General features: G+C 37.1%; 1 protein-coding gene across 23 annotated transcripts in view; it reads right to left on the bottom strand.

Moving 5' to 3' along the window:
- CDC42BPA (CDC42 binding protein kinase alpha) overlaps positions 1–21862 on the bottom strand; it is a 309118-nt gene that overhangs the window by 196063 nt on the left and 91193 nt on the right. For 22 of the 23 annotated variants that reach the window (XR_007411991.1, XM_025430631.3, XM_025430636.3 and 19 more), the window contains 2 exons: positions 11962–12045; positions 6152–6247 (listed from right to left, as the gene is read on the bottom strand). Coding sequence is in view for 22 of the 23 variants with exons in the window: in XM_025430631.3 (XP_025286416.1) it covers positions 6152–6247; positions 11962–12045 (180 nt within the window). In the remaining variant the exon portion in view is untranslated. Of the gene's footprint in view, positions 1–6151; positions 6248–11961; positions 12046–18380; positions 18539–21862 lie in introns of all 23 variants that reach the window. The other variant, XM_025430646.3, reaches the window with a different exon arrangement.

Raw genomic sequence — 21862 nt, 5'->3', positions numbered from 1 at the left:
AAAATAACTGTAAAATAAAATTTCCCTTATGGAATCTAAAACTAGATTTGCCAACATTTCTAAATGATTTTATTTTCTAATATTTTATAAATATTCAAAAGAAAATATTTGATAACAACCAAGGTAATTTAGGACTCCTACTCTTCAGACTAACATACCACAAGCTTCTTCTAAACTAAGAAAAACCAGCAACTTAAAGGAGATTTGACTATAGGAGTATTCCAGTCCTCCTCCAGTTATGCTGTAACTTTTTTCTAATATAATTAATGACTGGTATATATAGACTATTTCTCAAGGAGAAATGCCTCCGGAAAAAAAATGTGAATTCTAAAGTCAAATGCAAAGGGAACAGATAAGACTAAACTCAGAGGAGAGAGAATTGTATGTCAAGCTGTCAGTGAAAATTAGGCAAAATTTTGCTATACAAAATTTGGTACTTGGGTACTCTATTTCTGTACCTATACATTTCTAAGTTTCAAACAAAATGCAGATTTTTAAGCAATCCATACACTACAGCGTTACACCTACTTACAACAAAATACTGTCATAGTGGACTTTAGTCCTTACTACCTAAAACTTTTGAAAATCCATCACAGTAAACTGCTATAAGAAAATAAATAAATAAATAAATAAATAAATAAATAAATAAATAAGCAAGCAAACAAACTACTATAAGTTTGCTAATCAAGTACATGGCATGTGTTTAATTTACTCTTACAAATTTTGCTGACAAATCTCTGTAGATTATATCCGCATTGATACATTTATCCCAAAAATCTCATATACATGGGAAATCCAAGTCAAGTATCATTCCACTCAATTTAACAAAGCAACTAGAACGTGCACGCTCTACATTAAAAGTCGTATTTATTTTTTGTTTTTAAAAGATTTTATTTATTTATTCATGAGAGACACAGACACAGAGAGAGAGGTAGAGACACAGGCAGCAGGGAAGTAGCCTCCATGCAGGGAGCCCAACGTGGGACTCGATCCCAGGACCCCAGGATCACGCCCTGGGCCGATGGCAGCACCAAACTGCTGAGCCACACAGGCTGCCCTAAAAGTCATACTTAAACAATTCTGACTGAAATCTACAATAATATGATTTATATGATGATTCAATACATATTATAAAAGAAATAAACATCACAAAGCAATAATCCCTCTTACTGCTTGAACTCTGTCATTTTCTATTTTATTTAAGTTTTTAAATGCTGGTTGTAGCCCACTAAATTGATTTTACAATCCACCCACGGGTCACAATCTGAAGTCTGAAACACTATGATAACCTGCAAGCGTGTAAGGGATATAAAGAAAAATAATGGTGATGACACTGTTTGACCCCCTGGATCTGCCTGTATCAGATAAACTCCATGACTACTAAGTTACACACCCCTGGAAGTACATTTTAGCTAAAGACAGAAGGTTCATATCATTTATTTAATCTTAAGCTGTACCCCAAAAGTCAGAGATGTATATATATTTGTACATTAGTCATAATAGCAGTACTAAAAAAAAATGCAGAGCTAAAATGAAATGAGAAAGATTACTTCAAACTGGGAATTCTGGAGAAGACTTAAAATGCGGAATTTGAGACAATTCTGGAGTATCAGCTGGACTTCCACAGGACAACAGGGAGAAGAACAGCCCTGGTCTGGAAAGTACCAGAGATAACAGAAATAAAGGCAAAAGTAGAAGAGTACAGACAATGTCCAAGAACAGAGGTATTCCACTGAGGCCGAGAATAAGATCTGTGGGTGGGCATGACATTTCCAGTTTATCTTTAAAAAAAAAAAAAAAAGAAAAGAAAAAAACCTACTCTCATGTGTCTAACACTGCTGAGAAATCATCCCTCCACCTCGACAAACTCTTTTGGTTCAATGGTGCAGAACCTTGTTTCTCTTTCTTACTCCTTATTAGGTCCTTGATCTCTGTCTTCTCCAGGCAAACTTTTCTCCTTGTCCAAGCACCAGTTATTCTCATTTACAACTAGTATTCACTGTTATCATAAGAGGAGCTGGCCAATTTTTTTCTATAAAGGGTCAGAGAATAAACACTTCAGGCTTGGCAGACCAAGGGGAAAAAGAAAGATAGTAAGACAGAAAACAAATTTCCATACATTTTTATTGGCAAAAGTCAAAATAAAATAAGTGATTTTGAGTTTTGTAATATAGGTGTATTAACCAAAAAATGTAATTCTTTTTGTGGGGAAGGAGAGTATGTTTCCTTAATTGGAGCTCAAAGTCAGATTTTTTCCCTATCATCAAAATCTTATGGCTAATGTTCCTCTCCAAGTGTTGATCTGCAATGAGAGTTAACATATTTCATCTGTGAAAATATCCTCACAAAGACGGCTACTGGTCGTAATTCATGAGCATATAATTTTAATTGAGCATATTCCTCACTTGGAAGGCATTTACAGAATGCTATTAGATTCTTCTCCTGATATTTGTGGTTCCAACATGCTGATACACTGCAGATACACCTTTCTAACTAAAGGTTAGGTGGAGGGTCACAAGTGCCAGTAACCGGGTTTTGAACTATGGACATTTCCTTAGCTCTTGCATCAAATCCCAAAACCTGATGCTAACTGTAGTTAGATCTCAAAAGGTCTATCTGCTACAAATCTGTGGGAAATAGAGATCTCATCTTTTTACTTGTGACGGCATGAGAATTAGATAAAGCACCCTGACATTACTGTGATTCCTACAAATGTTAGCTGTCAAAATTACTTCATCAGAGTGTAAGTTTTACATGTAAGTGCGGTTTTGTCTTATAATTCTAGATAAAATTTATTTTTAAAACATATCAAGTCTACAGAAAAGCTCATTTCAGAGAAATTCAATATTTGTAATAATGGTTGTGGGTGAGATTTTTTTCTTCATCAATGTTTCAGTCGTGGCCCTTTGCAACAAAAGATTAACACTGAAAAAGCACTGAATGGCTGAATGTATAGCAAGTGAGGATATTCAGTTTTGATTTCTCACAAAAATTCACGGATATGATAACAGTGCTTCCATAAGACTAAATGAAGCTCATTGGTGATATTACTGTTTCAAAAACAAATGACAGATTCAAATCTACAGAGCCGAAAAAAAAATGAGAGATTCAAATATTTGCTGCCAACCACCTGCCGATTAATAAGTGATGAGTACCTATGGGGTTTGGGCATCTCATATGTTTACATAATTTGTAAAGCTGTCTGACCAAGTCTCTTCCTGCTCCACATGTATTTTTACCACTCTGAGTTGTAATACATCATAGCAAACTCCAATGCAGGTTGTAGCAAATTAGTGTTTCCTCAACTTCTGTGAACATATTATTGGCTATAATTATTCCACACGAACTATTAATAAAGGCTATTCCTCTGGACTACCCCTCAAATCACAACGAAAGACCAGGACCTGTAACCTCTTTAACTTAGAAGCCAAAAGCAACCCACTTAAAATCATTTCCTGGTTTTAAAATCAAACAATGATGTTTTTCCCAATGTGCCCCATTCTTAAAGCAACTGTTCTTGCCAAAGGGCTAATAGTGCAAGACAAGTTTATTTTCTGTGAACACATTTCTTTGGCTCCGGCAGTCAAATGTGATTTAATTAACTCAACACTGGTAAATGGCCTTCCTGCCTGGCTAACAAACGAGCCACTCAGGAGCTCACAATGGCTCATTTTGCCTTTTTGTGAAAGTTCTGCTGTGATAAGATATTGTTTTATATTTTTTGACTTTCCTGATAGCTGCCTTCCTGTGCACTGGGAAGGCTGCAAGGGGTGCTCGGTTTGGCCACGTGGACGCCCGCCATGCTAGCAGGACAGCCTCAGTGTGGATGCACAATAACACCAGGCTGGCTTTAATTTGTTAACAATATAACCCACACTCCACTGTGCCTGAAAAGTAAGGTATGTGAAGTCTGTGTGTGTACTGTCAATAACAAGAGTATTAAAATCATAGTATAGCAATATGTATAGCACCAGAAATAATATGAAGTCGTAACTGTCACAGAAATTTGTAAGCTGCTGAGCAGCAGTGCACAGCATCTAGAGTTAATGCATATGTATGGTGTTCCCCTCTATCATAAGAAGCCAACTCTGCCATCATCGTGCAACATACAGATCAGCAAGCATTGGTGCATCCCAACAGAACTTTATGGACACTGAAATCTGAATTTAATATAACATTTGCATGTCACAAAATATTCTTTTGATTTTTCAAATATTTAAAAATATTACAACAATTCTTAGCTTGTGGGCTGTACAAAAATAGGTGGGTCAAATTTGAGCTGCAGATTGTAGTTTGCCAAAAACTGATCTACAAGATAAGAACCCTATAAGATATATATAGTGCTATTTACCCTCAGGAGCACCAGACTTATATCCCTAACTCACTAAGTGGATCACACAATACTTCAAACCCAATACATACCAAATTAAACTAATTACCTTCCCTCTGCTCTCAGGTTTCCCTTCCCAAATATATTTCCTAACTCAACTCATCAACGACTAAGCACTGAAAACCACAAGTCAGACGCTGGAGAACCAATAATTTTTCACACTCTCCCCTGAAGCCTTTCCTGAAATCAGAATCGATCCTAGATCCTCAGCATCCACCACTGTCTGAAGCACCATTTTGTACTCCCTCCCTTTCACTACCGTAATCACACTGGCTTCTTCCAGTCCCTCAAACACATCTCTTGTCCCCTCCCACCACAGACTCTCCACAGTCCTCAAACAGCAGTTTCACACTTTGCTCTGTGCGAGACACCTAAGTCATCACGAGGGGAGGCAGAAGGAAGAAGCTAAGAAACCAGTTAAGACCTCACTGTCTTGGCTTGCAGACATAATGTCATTCTAAAATATACACAAGAGTTCCATGACCAAGATAATCCCATTGTTTTGAAAAACACGGCTGTAAAAGTCTAATTTCTTTACTGTAACATGTAAGGTGCTATATGATGTGACTCTCTGATCTCTCCAACCCCAACCCCTCATCCATCCTTCTCAGTGCAAACGAAACGAGCTTCAATTTCAACATTCTGGTTCACCAAGCCCTCTGCCTCTTCTCCCTTCTTGGTTTAACTAATTTATATTTGTCCTAGAAGTGTCCCCATTGACTTCACACCTTTGAAGAAATGTTACACATTCTTCATCCGAAATAATCTGAAAGTATTATTTACTTGACTTTGGATTCACTATCTTACCTTGGATCCTTTGTCTTACTACTGAATCTCCAGAATCTAGAGAACAATGCCAAACAGATGGCACATGTCCAATAAACACCCATCATGTGAATAAGACATCTTATTCATTTTATACCCCAGTATACAATGTTGTGTCTGGCACACAGCAGGAGCTCAACACACATATTCTAAAAAAAACTCAAAATGAAAACTTGGGCCTGGAGATCAAGAGCCTCGATCAGTAGGCCCAGGAGTTGTACACCCAGTGGTGGTGGGTTCCCTGTTCCCTTGTTGATCCCTTCAATCTTCAATTAGCTGTGATTCTCATATTTCAATATTCCTCTGACCTCATTCCTAACTTCCTCTGTCATGTGGTTTGTGATGTCCATATAAAATCAGATGAAGTATAGATTTTATTTTTTTAAGATTTTATTTATTTATTCATGAGAGACACAGAGAGAGGCAGAGACATGGGCAGAGGGAGAAGCAGGCTCCCTGTAGAGAGCCCGATGTGGGACTCAATTCCATGACCACAGGATCACGATCTGAGCCAAAGGCAGACGCTCAATCACTGAACCACTCAGGCGTCATGCAGCCTAGATTTTAAATGTGGCTCTCTACTTCAAGCAGCACATGGCCACTTTGAAAAATCTGTAAAGTGCCAAATAGCCATAGAATACTACAAATAAAACATATTGGGAAAAGCACGAAAAGAAAAATCCTGAACACCTTTTAAAGAATCTGAATGTTGGGATTTAGTTTAGACTTGTTTATTAAAAAGGATAAAATATTCCAGTGGAAAGCTATCAAATTACTCAGGGTGGGAGGATATATTAAATACACAATTTATATGCTGTGAAATTCATGGTTTTCTAAATAACAACTACATTTAAATAATGCTTAGAAGAGAATAATACTAAATTCTGCCAATAAAAATTTAATAAGAATATAGAAACATATAGAAATGATTCTTACTAAGTTATTGTCATCCTGGAAAGCATAATGCAGAGTTGTAATCCATTTATTATCTCCATTCACTAATACATCCCTTTCTTCACGAAAACATGCTGTCTGAAAAGGAAAAACAATTTTTTTTTAGTCAGAGGACACTTTATGTAAAATATATTATGCAAACAATTGCTTAATATGTTTATTATACTTTCTGTCCTGGAAATGGAGTATGTTTATTATACTTCCTGTCCTGGAAAAAGAATATGTTTATTATACTTCCTGTCCTAGGAAAAGAATACATCCAATATGATACGACTTTTCAATAAGTCAAGCTCTCTCAGAGAACAGACAATGGGAATAGAACTCTTGAAAACATTTTATATTAAAAAATATGGCTGTAGTTTAAAAAAAAAAAAAAACAGAAAAAAAGCACATATGCATTTGACGACCACAGTCCAATCTACCATTCAGATAATATAAACGTTAACATTTTGTCACCTTTACTTCTGTTATTTTTAAGGAAATAAAATACAAGTAAGTTGTAGTCTTCCTCTTCTTTACATATTTCCCTTCTTTCTTCCTGATAAAATGAATAATCCAAAGTTACTATACACACTATGTTCTTTCCTTCATATACTTTGATCACACATTTTTCTGTCTAAAACAACAGAATTGTTTTGCATTTTGAAAGTTTACATGAATGTCATAATTTTATCTATCCTTCTACAACTTGATTGCTTCTTATTCAATGATGGCTATTTTCCTTTTTTTTTTTTTTTTTTTGTTTTGACTATTTTCTTTTCAATTGCTATGACATTCCCTTGTCTGAATATACCAGAATTTATGTATGCAAACTCCAACCAGGAAAACATAGGTCACTTCCAATTTTCGTTTTATGATGTTGCAATGAATATATTTGTACAAATGTACAAGAGTCTCCTCGGGGTGTACACTTAGAAGTCAAAATGCTAGCTACAAGCATTTTCCACTTTACCAGACATAGCCAATTTTCTCTAAGTGTATATCGATTACTACCCTCAACCCAGTGTAGAAATCTCCTTTACTCCCCCACATCCTCAACTGCATTTAGCATTATTAGGCTTTTAAGTGTGTCAATAGGATGGCTGTAAAACTATACTGTTCCTTTCATCAACATATTCCTAATTCCCCATGCAGATAAACAGCTTTACATATGTTTTTTTACATCTGAACTTTCTCTATGAATTGTTCATTCCCTTTGTCCATTTTCTCTAATGAATTATCTTTTTCTTTTTGATTTGTAAAAGTTTTAATTTAATTCTGAAACCCTATTTCCACTATTATAAGGGTACATTCTGAGAACCTTAGAAATGTATGGCTAAAAATAATAATTTTATAGATACACTATAATTCTATAATCTATCATCTTCAAGGTTTCAATTTTTAAAACCCCACTATGCCAGCAAGCTCAAAAAGAACTGACAGGTAAAGTAAAACAAAAACAAAAAACAGCCCCATACTCACATTGTCACGGGTGTCCAGAGGTCACCACCAGCTACTCTGCTGAGTATTTTCTCAGAAAATTTCTCTGTAAGCATGAACATGAGCACGCACATGCACACAGACAATATTCATGTGGTACCTCTTTTCTTCACACAAATCAGATCATAGTGCTCCATAAGTTTCTTTTTTCAAGTATACCTGAACAGTTTCAAGTATACCTGAACAGTTTTCCACACCAGTACAGAGACCCACCTACCTCTTCTTCATGGCTGCATGATATTCCATGCACACTGAAAAATCATCACACAGTATCCTATCTACAGGAAATACTTAGTTACTTATTCCCATAAAAAATTAATAATTATGTTTGCTATCAACATTATATTACCCTAATTAGGTACCTTAATTTTTTCCAGGTATTCCCATAAATTTTATTTGATGGGAACTTCCAAAAGTCATGCATGAAATAGCACCAGAGAAAAATTTTAAAACAATTAAAGCTTAAACCAAATAAACGGGCAGTTTTATCTACCAATTCAACTATCTAAATCCATAGCATTACATGCTGGTTGACACACTCACTGCTAAATTGTGTTTTAGAATTTTAGTGACCTGGATTATAGTTTGCCACTAATGGTTCTGAAAGGGGTAAAGATGGTCAGAGCCCAGAAAGCCTCCATTCTCCTGGCTTTATCTTATTATGACAGCCTTCTGAAACCTCACAGACATTCTAGCTAAATTCTAATAAACGTGATTGGTGGCTCCAAACTCAATAAAGCTCCAAAGACTTTTTTGTCAATAGATTAAACTTTAGTACATTCTCATCTATTCCAAACTCTTCAGTGAAAAAATAAATTAAAAAATTAAAATATAAGCTATGATCTAAAACTTCAAACACATACAAGAGAGAAGAGTAAAAGCACCTCCTTCCCACAATGGCCTCATCAACCAGCCAACTTCAACAATGATGTTACCATTCAATCTGGTTTCATCACGTACACCCTCACCTCCTCAAACCCAGTACCGCACCCTTCACATACCACGACCCTCCCTCCATATACATGTGTGTGCATGCACATGTACACACATGCACAGGGTTTTTTCTTTTTTTGAAGCAAATCCCAGACGTCATGCAATTTTATCCCTAAGTATTTAGGTGTTACACTATCCATAATGATGCCTCAGATACTGAATTTAGATGTACAGCATCATGTTCTTTTCTGCTTCAGTATGTCTCATGGTCCTCAGCTGTCACAACTAGGAGATGTGAAGGTAATGGCAATCTACTAGAAAGAGGCCAGGGATGCTGTTACACATCCTACAATGCACAGGACAGCCCCTACAGTAATCATCTGGCCCCAAATGTCATAAGTGCCACTGCTGAGAAACCCTGTTCTAAATCAATATTAACGAAACCACAATGCATGCATACAACAAGGTTCATGAAGTTGTACTGAGGGCTCCACATGGATAAAGGCTATAATAACGTCTATTTCTACCTTTAAAAAAAATTTTTAATATCCTCCTTTAAAAGTAGAATATGAATATATAAGAATGTAATAAATATGTAGGAGGGGTTACTGGAGGTCACAGAGCTTCTTCAGATTCTGTCACAGATGAGGAGATGAGAAGGGATGGTTGACACACTAACCAAGTTTGTAAATGATCAACAGCAGGGCCAGGCGGCTCTGCACCTGTAAAATTAGCAGGTATTCAGCCACCCAAGAATAGAAAGAGAGAAGGTATCCTGCTACCTTCAAATAATGCATGTCCCACTAGTTCTATATTTGTTATATGCCTTAAATGGAAATAAATACAGCTAAAAAGGCTGGAGGTATGTCTTTGAAAAAGTGTATAAAGCATCAACAACACACAGGTTACAAATCGAGACATTTTGCTGCTCATCTGTAAGTGATTAAGCATCACTGGTAGGCCCAGTTTTCCAAAGCCAGATAAACCAAGGTCAGAACAGGGTTTTTTTTTTAAACATTTGTTTAAAAAAGGACTTAAAAAAAAAAAAAAAAAAAGGACTTGATAACTCAAGCATAGAAATACAACTCCACTATACTCCTACATGAATCTCTCTGTAAAAATTTTAATGTAGAATTTCTTCCTAAAAGACGAAAGTTTCAAGTAGTTTGAGGAGGGTTCCTTTCAAATATCGAACTAGCCTTTTTATACCTGAAGTAAATGCCACTGGGTCATGGTGTATGTACGAGTCTTTTCATACACTGCTGAATTCTATCTGCTAACATGTTGGATATTTTTATCTATGTTCACAAGGCTCTGTGGTCTTTAATTTTCTTTGTATGGTCCCTATTTGGTTTCTCTATTGGAATAACACAGAATGAGTGTTGCCCTCAGGCCCCAAGGTCCACCTTCTCCTGCCTTTGAGAATCTCCTTAAATTTCTTTTATATATAAAATGTCAAGGGTCTCTAAAACTGTACTTAGTGGGAGGAATATGAAGAAATATACCTATTCCATCTCATCCCAGAAAGAGAATATATTAATGGTTTTTAATTCAATAAAATAATTTAATTTCCAATTGTTCCTTATCTTCAACTTTGCCACTTAAGTAATGAAAGCTAACCCTGTGATCCTTCCTTTTCTTCTAATTCTCCCCAACACCAACTTCATAGAAAATAGCACAATTTTAACTCCTAAAAACTTCTAATGCTGAAACACTAAGCTTACTACAATTATGATTTCTGTGAAACAATTAGAACAGACTTATTTGCTATTTCTTACTAATAAGATTTGTTGCTCCAGCTGCTGGCGGTGCTGCCAGCACCTGCAGGCTCTACCTCAGCTGCAAGTGCTCTACGATCCCAAGGCTATGTCCTCCTGTGGATGGCCCAAAGTCCATGAATGAATAAAGCAGGTGCGAAAAAGGTCAGTCCATGGGCCTCAGGCGGGACTCCGAAGGACCGTTTCTGCTCCACAGCTCCCCGTGAGACAGCTTGACTTCCCCCTGAACATGATGTTTCACCTTTCTATCAACAGCCATTTCAGAAGAACACCCTAATTCAGTCTCCCTATGGGCTTCCTGGAAAATCCAACCAGTGACAATAAGGCAATTTAGTCTTAAGGAAGTTCAATAGAGTCAAAATAATGCCAGAGAGTGATGTAAAAGTTTCCAAATACTTTTCTCATCAGGACACTGTTCCACGGAGGCTACCTCTGGGAGGCAGGGAGGGGCTGCGCCCCATGGGGTGGACTCAGAGAGGGCTTCTATTTTATCTGTAAGGTGGCACCACTCGTTTTTATAAATACTCTATGTGTACTTCTCTTGTGCAGGTTTTGTCAGGAGACTCACAGAAGACAAAGCTGAAAGCAAAAACTTGCCCCAAAGGTTAGTGATCGATTCTACATGATGGAACATAAATGATTACCTTTCACTTCAAGTTCTGTTACATTTTTCAAATTTCTCCACAGAAACAGATGAGGTATTTTACTACTGCCACATCTATCACCAAGGGAACAATTTTTGCTTTTCTCTATATGTTCAGTTTTGTTTTTTTTTTCTCCCCAGGTTGCTACCAGTACTGGTGGATAAAGAAAGGTTTCTAAGGGCTAATTTCTCATTAGAGAAATCTTACTTCCAGAGCTAATGTTCAGTCTACACAACAGTATGATCCTCCTACAAATTCAAATACTGAAATACTTCCACACTGAGGCCCCTGAGGACCCTGTCTGGCCACTCACCATGATCTCACAGAGCAGGAGACCCCCAGAATCCCTCCCCAAATCTATGTGTAACGTCAGTTCTGACCATAGCATAACAGCTATGAGATAATTTTAACATCACTCCCATCATTCCCTCATATCTAGCATCAACATAAAAACACTGGCAATTCTTGCAATAGATTTTTCTACCATCCTTTCATAATATAAAAACATACATTTAACTGTATAATTAGCAATAAAGAGAATTCTTAGAGGGCACATTCAAAACTCCTGTTGACTTCCACTTTGAGCAGAACACAGATAAATACAGAATAATATAAACGAGTTACATCAAGTTGGAAATCCATTATTGCAAAATTTCTCCCTATAAAATAAACTGGTTTCCACACCTCCTTTTCACAAAATATACAAGCCCCACATTTAGTTTTCAGACAATATGAAATAAGCATCACAAATTATAACTTTTTATGTTTATTTTTTATGCATAACTTTTATCATTACTCTGTCACAACTGTAAATTGTAGAACTTATCTCATACGTCTTAAAAATAAATGCCACCATAGATAACATTGTATCTATGATAAATGTAAATGATATCTATAATTTTATAGGTCTCTAAAATTACTTCTGAAACATTAAACATTCCAATAAACAGAATCTTACCTCAGCCCTTTTCAGCATTTCCCATTTATTCAATATTTTCATGGCAAATACTTTATCTGCATTTTTTAGTTTCACTACAGCAACCTAGAAAAGGAAATACAACTTTTAAAATACGACAATGTAACAAATAAAACTTTTTCAGTCATCCATTTTCCTTTTTCCTCTCTGTAAGAAAATAAATACCAACATTATCAACAATTTCCATGCAGTTCATACTCTAAGCTCCAAAATCAAATAATATCGTCAGTTGAAAAGGTTACATTAGTCAACATGTGCCAAACATGTTAAGTGTATTTTTAACCCTGTATCACTGTTACATCCTCTTCTTCAAGTTCTCTGCTCTGGAATTTAACTTGACATCTACTGTCACTAGGAAATTGACCAAAATGTACAACACTGAAATAACGAGAGCTTACTGAGTACTGCATGCCAAATTCCAACACAGTGCTACAGGAAATGCAGCTGCCAAAACAAGTATGTTTCGTGGGAATCAAATAGTATAAAATAAACTGAAAATGATATTATTTTTCACACCACATATTCTTACCCACTGTACAACCCCCCACCTCTCTCTCTCTCTCTCTCTCTCTCTCTCTCTCTCTCTCACACACACACACAAAAACACCCCTGAAGATCAATTAAGGCTAATGGCTCTACAAAATTGCAGACTTCACACATTCCTTTCCAACATTAAAAGGAACAAATATTTTTGTATTTTGTAATTCAGTTATGGATCAAAAAAACTGTCAAATTTAAATAAATAAGCCTCAACAAACTGACTCCATTTGTTTTTACCTCTCTGCTTTGGTTTTACTAGCTGATCTCCAAGGGCCCTTCCAGCTCACTGGGGATATTGCAGGGCTGAGATAGCACTGCAGAAGGGGGAATCAAGGTTGTTTCCAGTCACTGGGGCCAGGATGAGGAAGACAAATACCCTAAAATGTGGCAGGAGAGAACAAATTACATACAGCATGTCTTCAAACAGATCAAAGGGATCCTGCCAAGGATGGAGACTGGGTTTAAATTCAAGTGTTGAAATTTTTAAAATCTTAATGGCAAATGTACATATTAGGAACATTTAATAAATTTATATTTGTATTAGATTACAATAAAAGTAATATGACCATATAATTAAAACTACTGTATAATACTATATAAACTAGGATATTTCTTGGTAATTGTCATAAATGGTTATGACTTGTGATTATAGTTTTTCACAGTTAAAATGGTAGGAAAGAAGACGGGTATCTCGATTTCAAGTGCAATCACTTCAATCTTAGTCATTTCTGGTCCTATCTACAGAAATGATGGGTCAGTTAAATTGTTCTCCCATTGCTTCATGCTCAAAGAAAGAGGACTGTCCGTGACACAGAAATAACCTGAATGTCCATCAACAGATGAATAACGAAAATGTGGCACACATATACAATGGGATATTATTCAGCCATAAAAACAGAAGGAAATCCTGCTTTTACGACAACATGGATGAACCTGGAGGGCATTATGCTAAGTGAAATCAGCCAGACAAAGAAAAATAAATACTGCATGATCTCATTTACATATGGAATCTGAGAGTCAAACGCATAAAAACAGAGACTAGAATGAGGGTTGCCAGGGGCTGAGGAAGATGGGGAGATGTTGGTCAAGGGGTACAAAGCTCCAGTTATAAGATGAATACATTCTGGGGATGTGATATAAAGCATGGTGAGTACAGTTAACAGTATTTTACTATATACTTGAAAGTTGCTAAAAGAAAAGATCTTAAATGTTCTCACCACAAATTTTTTAAAAAGGTAATTCTGTGAGGTGATATTAACCTTACTCTGCTAATCATTTTGCAATATATACATGTAACAAATGATCACTTTGTATGCCTTGCACTTACATAATGTTACATGTTAATTACATCTCAATAAAGATGGGGGTAAAATAAAGGAGTCTATGACAGAGAGCAAGGAAAAACCTGAAACATTGTTTCACCAAATCCTCTGAAAGTCTACAAGTTTAGCTGCTCTGTAGACTCACATTATATGTTGAAAGTAAGCAAACAGGAGCACTGAGCTCAATATGCTTACATTTAGGACAGGGAAGAGATTCTATCACTTAAGCCATCCTCATTCTGATTTAGGGAGGAATGGCTGAAAGACTCTAACATTTAAGATTTTCCATCCTCAGGTCCTTGTGAGAAGAGTACTCCTAGCTGTACATATCACTAGTTCTCTGTGTCTGAGGACGTATCTGATAACTGGTAGGAGTACTAGTAGTAGTACCCATGAACACATACTAAGTGTGCTCTAAATGCCAGATACTCTCCTAGGGGGTTTTATGCAGGTTCACAATCCCTTACCTGCAATTCTAAAGCCAAAAGATGTTCATAATTCACTTGGCAGCAGGTACTGACATCAGGCTAATTACAGTTTTTTTTTTTTGTTTTTGGTTTTTTATTTTCATTTAGTATAAAGACAAACATGCTTCACTGCAGAAACACTAACACGTCTGCTTTTGAGGTGCTGCTCCAAACCCCAAGAGGAGTACTATGTAAACAAGAGCATATGCACTAAATTATCTTTCTAAAATCCAAAATAGGGCAGCCCCGGTGGTTCAGCGGTTTGGCGCCGCCTTCAGCCCAGGATGTGATCCTGGAGACCCAGGATCGAGTCCCACGTCGGGCTCCCTGCATGGAGCCTACTTCTCCCTCTGCCTGTGTCTCTGCCCCTCTCTCTCTCTCTGTGTGTGTCCCTCATGAATGAATAAATAAAATCTTTAATTAATTAATTAATTAATGAAAATAAAATCCAAAATATCCTGGAACCCAAACCACCCCTGGATTATAGAGCTGTGAAGTGAATTAGCATTTCCTGTACAAACACTGAGCCAGCATTTACTGTAGCTGTTCAGGGTAGCGGTAATAGCATTGCACTCTGCAGCCAGACCATTTGGTTTTGAATCCTGGTTGTGTAACTCTGGGCAAGTAACTTAACCTTTCAAAACTTCAGTTCTCTTATCAATGTAGTAGGATTACTAGTAGTACTCATATAATTGTAGTAAAGATTTAAAAAATGTAGTAAAGATTAAAATAATTAATACAAGTATACAGTGCTTACCACTTAGCAGTGTTCAATAACTCCAGCTATTGTTATGTGTCAGGGGTTGCACTAAAAAATAAACACATTCTTATCCAATCTCTTAACCATCATTTGCCCAACACCTCAATACATAGCAGACATTATACATCCCAATTTATTCAATTTCTTTAACTGTGAAATAACTCTTCAATCTCTCCAACTCCAATCTCTTCAACTTCTAATAACTTTATACCCATGAAGCATAGAAATACAGCTAGGAATGTCCTCAACTAAAAAGATGTATAAGTAAAAATGAAGCCACAACATTTACTATAGTGTGGTTTCCAAGAGTAATCCATTAGTAATAACTTAAATATTCCAAAAGATGAAATTTAATAAACATGTCATAAAATAGAAAATTAGTCATATTTTTAAGAATATTCTTTTTTTAAGAATATTCTTAAAGAATACTATTTAATAGGCAAAAATGCAGAATAATATTCTGCTTGTAAGAAGTTTATTAAAGCTGGCACACTGATTACTTTTTCTGTATATATACAAAATACATACCTATGACTTTCTATGTCAGGTGAATAGAGAGAAAGACAGGAACCAAAATTTTTAAAGATGAGGTATTTCTAAGTGACATGATTTCTATTCATCTTTCTATGTTTTCTGTATGGAACATGTAAAATTTGAAGCATGGAATAGGACTGTGTGAAATACCACACCTCACCCTGGTCAGGAAATGACCACTAATTATTGGGGTATTTAGTGTGGCCGGTTAGGGCCCAAATGGGACCCACTCTGAACACATGTGGCAATTAAGAGTGCCACGCTGCTGCACGGTGACAACCATTCTTCATGCTACCTTTACAAAAGATTTATGAACTGCCTTAACTCTTCTCTGAAATGTGGTGGGATATAGTGAAATTTTAAAATATCAGTTCAGGTAATATTTGTGAATTATCGAATTGATGACATAATAAGACAAGACCATTAAGCTGATGAAATGCTAAAATAAAATAAAATAAAATAAAATAAAATAAAATAAAATAAAATAAAATAAAATAAAATAAAATAAAATAAAACTCATCTTGCTTTTCTCCTCTAACACTACAGATCATTTTCATGTTCATGGCAGCAGCAAGAGACTCAGAAAAAGAGGCTTCTCCCAGGACTCTGACTTCAGGTTCTAGCTTTTTAAGAACCACAGCCAATTGACATGCAAGAGGGCATGTATGTTAAAATGTCCTTTCTTACTTAACTTGATCAAAATAAAAAGTCCTCTGAGTATGGACTGAAAGTAAAGACTGAAGTTTAACACAGAACAAAGATGTACTTTATAAAAACACTAAACACAGAGATGTCTCTAAAGGCTTCATATTCAAAGTACTATGCTGGAAAAACTGTAAACACTACAGGAAAAAACCAGGTGACACATGTTAAGAAATGAGTTCTTAAATACAGTTTAAGTGTCTGCACTTATAGCTACAACATTTAACATAGGATTTATCACACTATATTAAATAGAATTTCAATCTCCAGTTAACAGTTCCCATGCAGGCCTCAAATCTAGTCTATGTTCAACATACCCAGAATTCACCTCCTCCAGTCCCTCCAAACAACCTGCCTTCATGTTCTGTCTGGACCATCCACCGGACTAGACCCTCCACTCCTGCCCTTAACCCCCACGATCTATTCTCAACCTGGCAGTCATAATGATTCTATTTCAATGTAGCTCAGATGGTGACACTCCTCTGCTCCAAAACTTCAACAGCTTCCCATGTCTCTCCAAGTAAAAGTCAACCTACTCTAACTGATAAGGCCAATGTATTCTGGTCATCCAACCTACCAGATCTCATACATTCTCTCAATCTAGTGCACTCTGCTGCAGACACAATGGTCACCTGGTTCAATCCCAACTCCACGGCCTTTGCACTTATTGCCTAGGTCTCAAGTAGGCTCCCCCCAGAAAGTCACATGGTCTGTTCTCTCAAGCTCAGTTGAGAAGTGTCTCTTTATAAACAGTCACTGTCCTGTCACACTTTCTATACCACCTCTCACTTCCTTTTCCCCTTCACTATTATTATTTAATAAACTGTTACGGCATCAATATTATCAACTTCAAGTATACTACAAAAGTGATACTGAAACTCAAGTAAGAACAAGGCATTATGGGGCACCTGGATGGCTCAGTCGGTTAGGCATCCAACTCTTGGTTTCAGCTCAGGCCATGATCCCACGGTTGTGGGATCGAGCCCACATTGGGCTCCACACTCAGTGCATTGTCTGCTTGAGATTCTGTCTCTCCCTCTGCCCCTCCTCCTGCTTATGCTCTAACATAAATAAATGTTTTTGAAAAAGTGCATTATGGTAAGATATATAAGTGTGTGTTTGAAGATTAAGTGTGTGTGTGTGTGAGATTATTCTAGCCCATGCTGCTCTCTTAATGACGTGTGGCTTTTAAAGTCTTGACTTCACAACTTAGTCTTTATCTCCTTTTCTTTATTTCTAATGTATAATACCTACCATCATTTATTAATAATAATAATAATAATAAAATAAGAACAACTCTTATTTACAGAGAGCTTACTCTATGGTTGGCACTGGGCTGAGCACACTGCATCGACGACCTCAGTGAGCTCCACTCTGCAGTACAACCTGCCGTGCTCCCTGCCCTGTTATACCACTAGCACTTTTTACTAGTGTAACTACTGAACACCCCTAGAGGTCCTGGACAGACCTTGCCACTCATCATGCCTATCATCTTGACACCTATTAACACGTTAACGGTAATCAGTGTTAATATGTATGGAAATCAGTGTTTGTTTTTTATTTTTATTTTTATTTTTTTTTAGTGTTTGTTTTTTATAATGTTCTGTTAGTGATCAGTCTGTGTTAAAAGTATTTACTAGGGGGAAAAACAGTCTTTAGCAAGCAAACTAAAAACACAACAAAGAGTTTACTAAACAGCTACAAGATACTCTCCTTGGAGACACAATCTATACATAAGTAGCAATAGTCAGAATATTTAAAAACTGGCACAGCTTGGGCATCGGCCACTCACAACAGACCCGGTTACCTGAAATTGGTGTGCCCATGACAGTGCACCCCTGGGGACTGAGGATCAACCCTGTAGGTGCAGGGGCTGCCAAAGTTGAATCATGCAGAACTTAACACTGCTTTTACTGTCCCTCGAATCCCAGGAGAGCCAGGGTACAAGAATTTTTAAGGAAGAACGAACAGCTAAAAATAATTCTCCCTTCAGACCCTAGGACTAGGCTATGCAGACACGTAAGGGCCTAGTTATAGTAAGTAGAGGAAGCAAGCTAATTAAAAGCTTTTTGACACCTGAAGCAGGGGTAGCAGGCCAAAGCAGCAAGCTTTCCCAACAAGCTCTGAAGCCCAGAAGCCTTGAAGCTGCCGGAGCAAGGCTGGAGCAGGCAGAAGCGGTGAGCCACCAGGAAACTGTGGACAGGCAACACCCAGGGCGTAAGTTAAAGGTTTTCCTGAAAGCAAAAAGGAAAACCCAGCGTTAAGTTAAGCAGTAACTGACAAGTGAGTCGTAGAGAAGGTTCTTAACTGGCAGAGCTGCTGATTTTCTATTATATCTTGCTCCTTTAGTGTTTCCCATGATTTATGCATTTCTTGAAGGAGTTACACAGATTATGCTTTTATTTTCATAGTTTTCGTTTTTTAAGAAAAAGCATAATTGCTAGAAATGCTGCTCCTATCAGATATCCATGCCAGAGGTGAGCCAGAGGCATATATAAACCTACTTACAAATTCCTGATAGAAGACAAAATACCATGGAGGAAATCGTTATCTCTGTAGGGTTGTCTTTGCACTTTACAATCTATCAGTTGAGAAATACAGGGACCTAAGGCCACCAGAGATACTTTCATCAGGAATGAATATGCAGTCAAGAGCTCACAATCCAGCCAATCCTGCCAATACTACTTTTCTATTCAAAATGCCCTCTGTCTTAAAATAAGTAAATTATGTGCCATCTGTTACTTTTATTTTACATATTTTAACTGATATTCATATAGTACAAGAATATACGAAAAAAAAAAAAAGGAAGAAAAAAAAAACACCTTCCCACACTAACTCTCATATATCCTCAGCCGTGTATGAAGTCCTCTGAGTTGACTCTGGAGGTCACCAGCCCACGCCAGGCAGGACCTGTTCCTGGTCTCCGATGGCTGCACTGCTGTCTGCCACAGCACGGTCCCCGGGCCTTCAATCCACCCAAGCATTAGACCTGAAGGACAAACATCACTATCTGCCTCACTTAATCCAATGTGTAAGTATAAATAATTCTCTAGTACCCTATCCTTTTTTCAGTCCTTTTCATGAAAAATAATAATAATAATATATATACATATATATATATATATAAAATTTACTTTTACTATTGCTTTATTTCCACAGCTCAACCTCCACTGAACCCTAAAATCTACCTGCAGTCCCATCAGTAATACTCTGTCCTTTACCAATCTTCTAAAATACCCTGGGCCACCCTGTCACCACCATCTATCCTACCTTGTCCTATCCACCTGTCACCCCACAATTAATGACTGGTAGCCTACTTCATAGAAGATAGATCTTCACATTCCCTCACAACACCTTTAAATGTCTCTGTATTTCTACTTATCCTTACTTCTTTTCCTTTTTAACCCAAGGAAGAAAAGTCCCCACTATTCTCAAGGCTAACGACGCCTCCCAAGACCTTGATTCTAGGCCCCCCTTCCTTCTTACCCTTGTTCCATTAAAGATTTCTTTTTGCACTTCAAGCCCCCTTTCTTCTGCTTCCTGAATATCAATTGATAAACTTTTCCAAGACCTTCTCCCATCCGAAAACAAAAAAATAAAACCAGAAATTCACCACACTGCTACCCTCCCCTCAAGGAGCTGATATTACATCTCTTTTGCATTAGGCATCATTTCTCCATAAAGCACATTTTTAAAGAGTAGTATGTGCTTGCTTTTCCCACTTGTTCATCATTTATTTGCTTCCCAGTCTCTTCCAATCCCTTATTTCCATCTAGTTTTTATTTCACTCCACTGGACCAAAATTATTCTCTCAAAGATCCATAATGACCTAATTTCCAAGTAAAATCTATTGTTCTCAATTCTCATCTACTTCAACCTTTCTTCCACTGAATACTGCTGATAATCAGTATATTTTCCTACTTTTCTTTTACTTGTTAAATGTTCCCCAATGATCCCTACTCCACCTTTTTATATCCCCTCCCCTTCCTGACTTATCTATTCCAAGTGCCCCAGCTCACACCTATCTGCTCATGACTCCTAAATCCTGATCTCCTAATATATATACCCATATTTCTAACTACCTACCAGTCATGTCTAAATGTTTAGCAAAGATCTCAAATTCAGCAAGTCAAAACCCTGTATACCAAATTCCTGTACTATGTTGCACGCCTCAACTATCCATAACTTCTACCTGTAACTCATCTATAACATCCAAATGACTTCTTTCCAATCTGTCTCTCCTACCCACTCTTCTCACCCACTACCACTGGCCTGGTTCAACCCCTCATTATTTCATCTAGAAAATGATAACTGGAACCCTTTTGACTACCTGACTATATGCCAGACATTATGCTAACTGCTGAGAATACAAAAATAAAAGAGCTCTTGCCCTCAAAAATCTCGCAGGTCAATGTAGGAAATAGACCTAAATAGACAATTACAGTACAACGTGCAAGAGGTAAAAACAAGATCCTATAAAAAGCACAAAAGACAGATTCCTGACACAAAAGGTGAGAGTGAGGGAGGGAGGTATGGAATAGGTGAATATATCTGTTACAGTGTCTTGGAAGAGTTGACTGACACCCGAGTCTACACAATTTACCCCTCAGAAAGGGGACCAAGGGGTCTGACTGCAGGAGAGGATTCTGGGAAGTGAGTGCAGATGAGGAACACCCAGAAGCCAGAAATATCTGTGTGGGGGAGAGGAGTGAGGATGTTCAGGACAAGGAAAGATTTTCCTCCTAGGAAGGAGTAGCAAGAAATGAGGCTGAAGGATCCCAATGATGGAAGAGCTCGTATGTTGTGTTAATCAACTAGAACCTTAAAATAGGAATAATAGGAAACCATTTTTCAGAGCTGGTTTTAGTTAGATCACTTCAGCAGCTCTATGGAGAGTGGCTCTGAGGCAGGGAAAGAAATGAGAAACTGAGGTTAAAGACACCGAGGACCTGAAGGGGGAGGAGAGGAAGAAATTCAAGGAATACTTAGGATATAAAAGTTGGTGATGAATTAGACACGGGGCTGGAGAGTGAGAAATCCAGGCTTTCCATGCCTCTGGTCTCCCCTCTCTCCACTCCTTCCTCAGCACTATCACCAGTATTATGCTTTTGATTGTTCCAACTCTTTCACACCTCCACTTACTACCTACCCTCTGCTCTTCTTCCATTCCTACAGAAGAAAGTTCTTTAGCATAGCACAGCTATGAATATACTGAATATCAATTGATATTCACAGTATCAATTGTGATAATTAGCACAATTGATAAGCACAAGGATTAATAAGCACAGCCATCACTCACATTCAAGTGACCTTCCAATCCTCAGCCTGTACCACCACCACGAGAAACTCTATATTCCACTTATAAGATCTCTAACTGCTCCCCAAATTGAAAGAAATGCACTTCAGTTAAAATAAAATTTTTAAAAACCTCTTTAATCCTAATAGAATATAATTATTGAAAATTTATAAAATCAAAGTATTAAAAAATAGAAATCCATAAATAATATTATTTCATAAAGAAAAGAAAACTACTCTGAAGTCCTATAACTTTGTCCATA

Source organism: Canis lupus, chromosome 7, assembly GCF_003254725.2.
Source record: "Canis lupus dingo isolate Sandy chromosome 7, ASM325472v2, whole genome shotgun sequence".
Classification (NCBI taxonomy): Eukaryota; Metazoa; Chordata; class Mammalia; order Carnivora; family Canidae; genus Canis; species Canis lupus.
The sequence above is the reverse complement of the archived record's forward strand: the minus strand, read 5'-3'. Positions and strand labels throughout refer to the sequence as shown.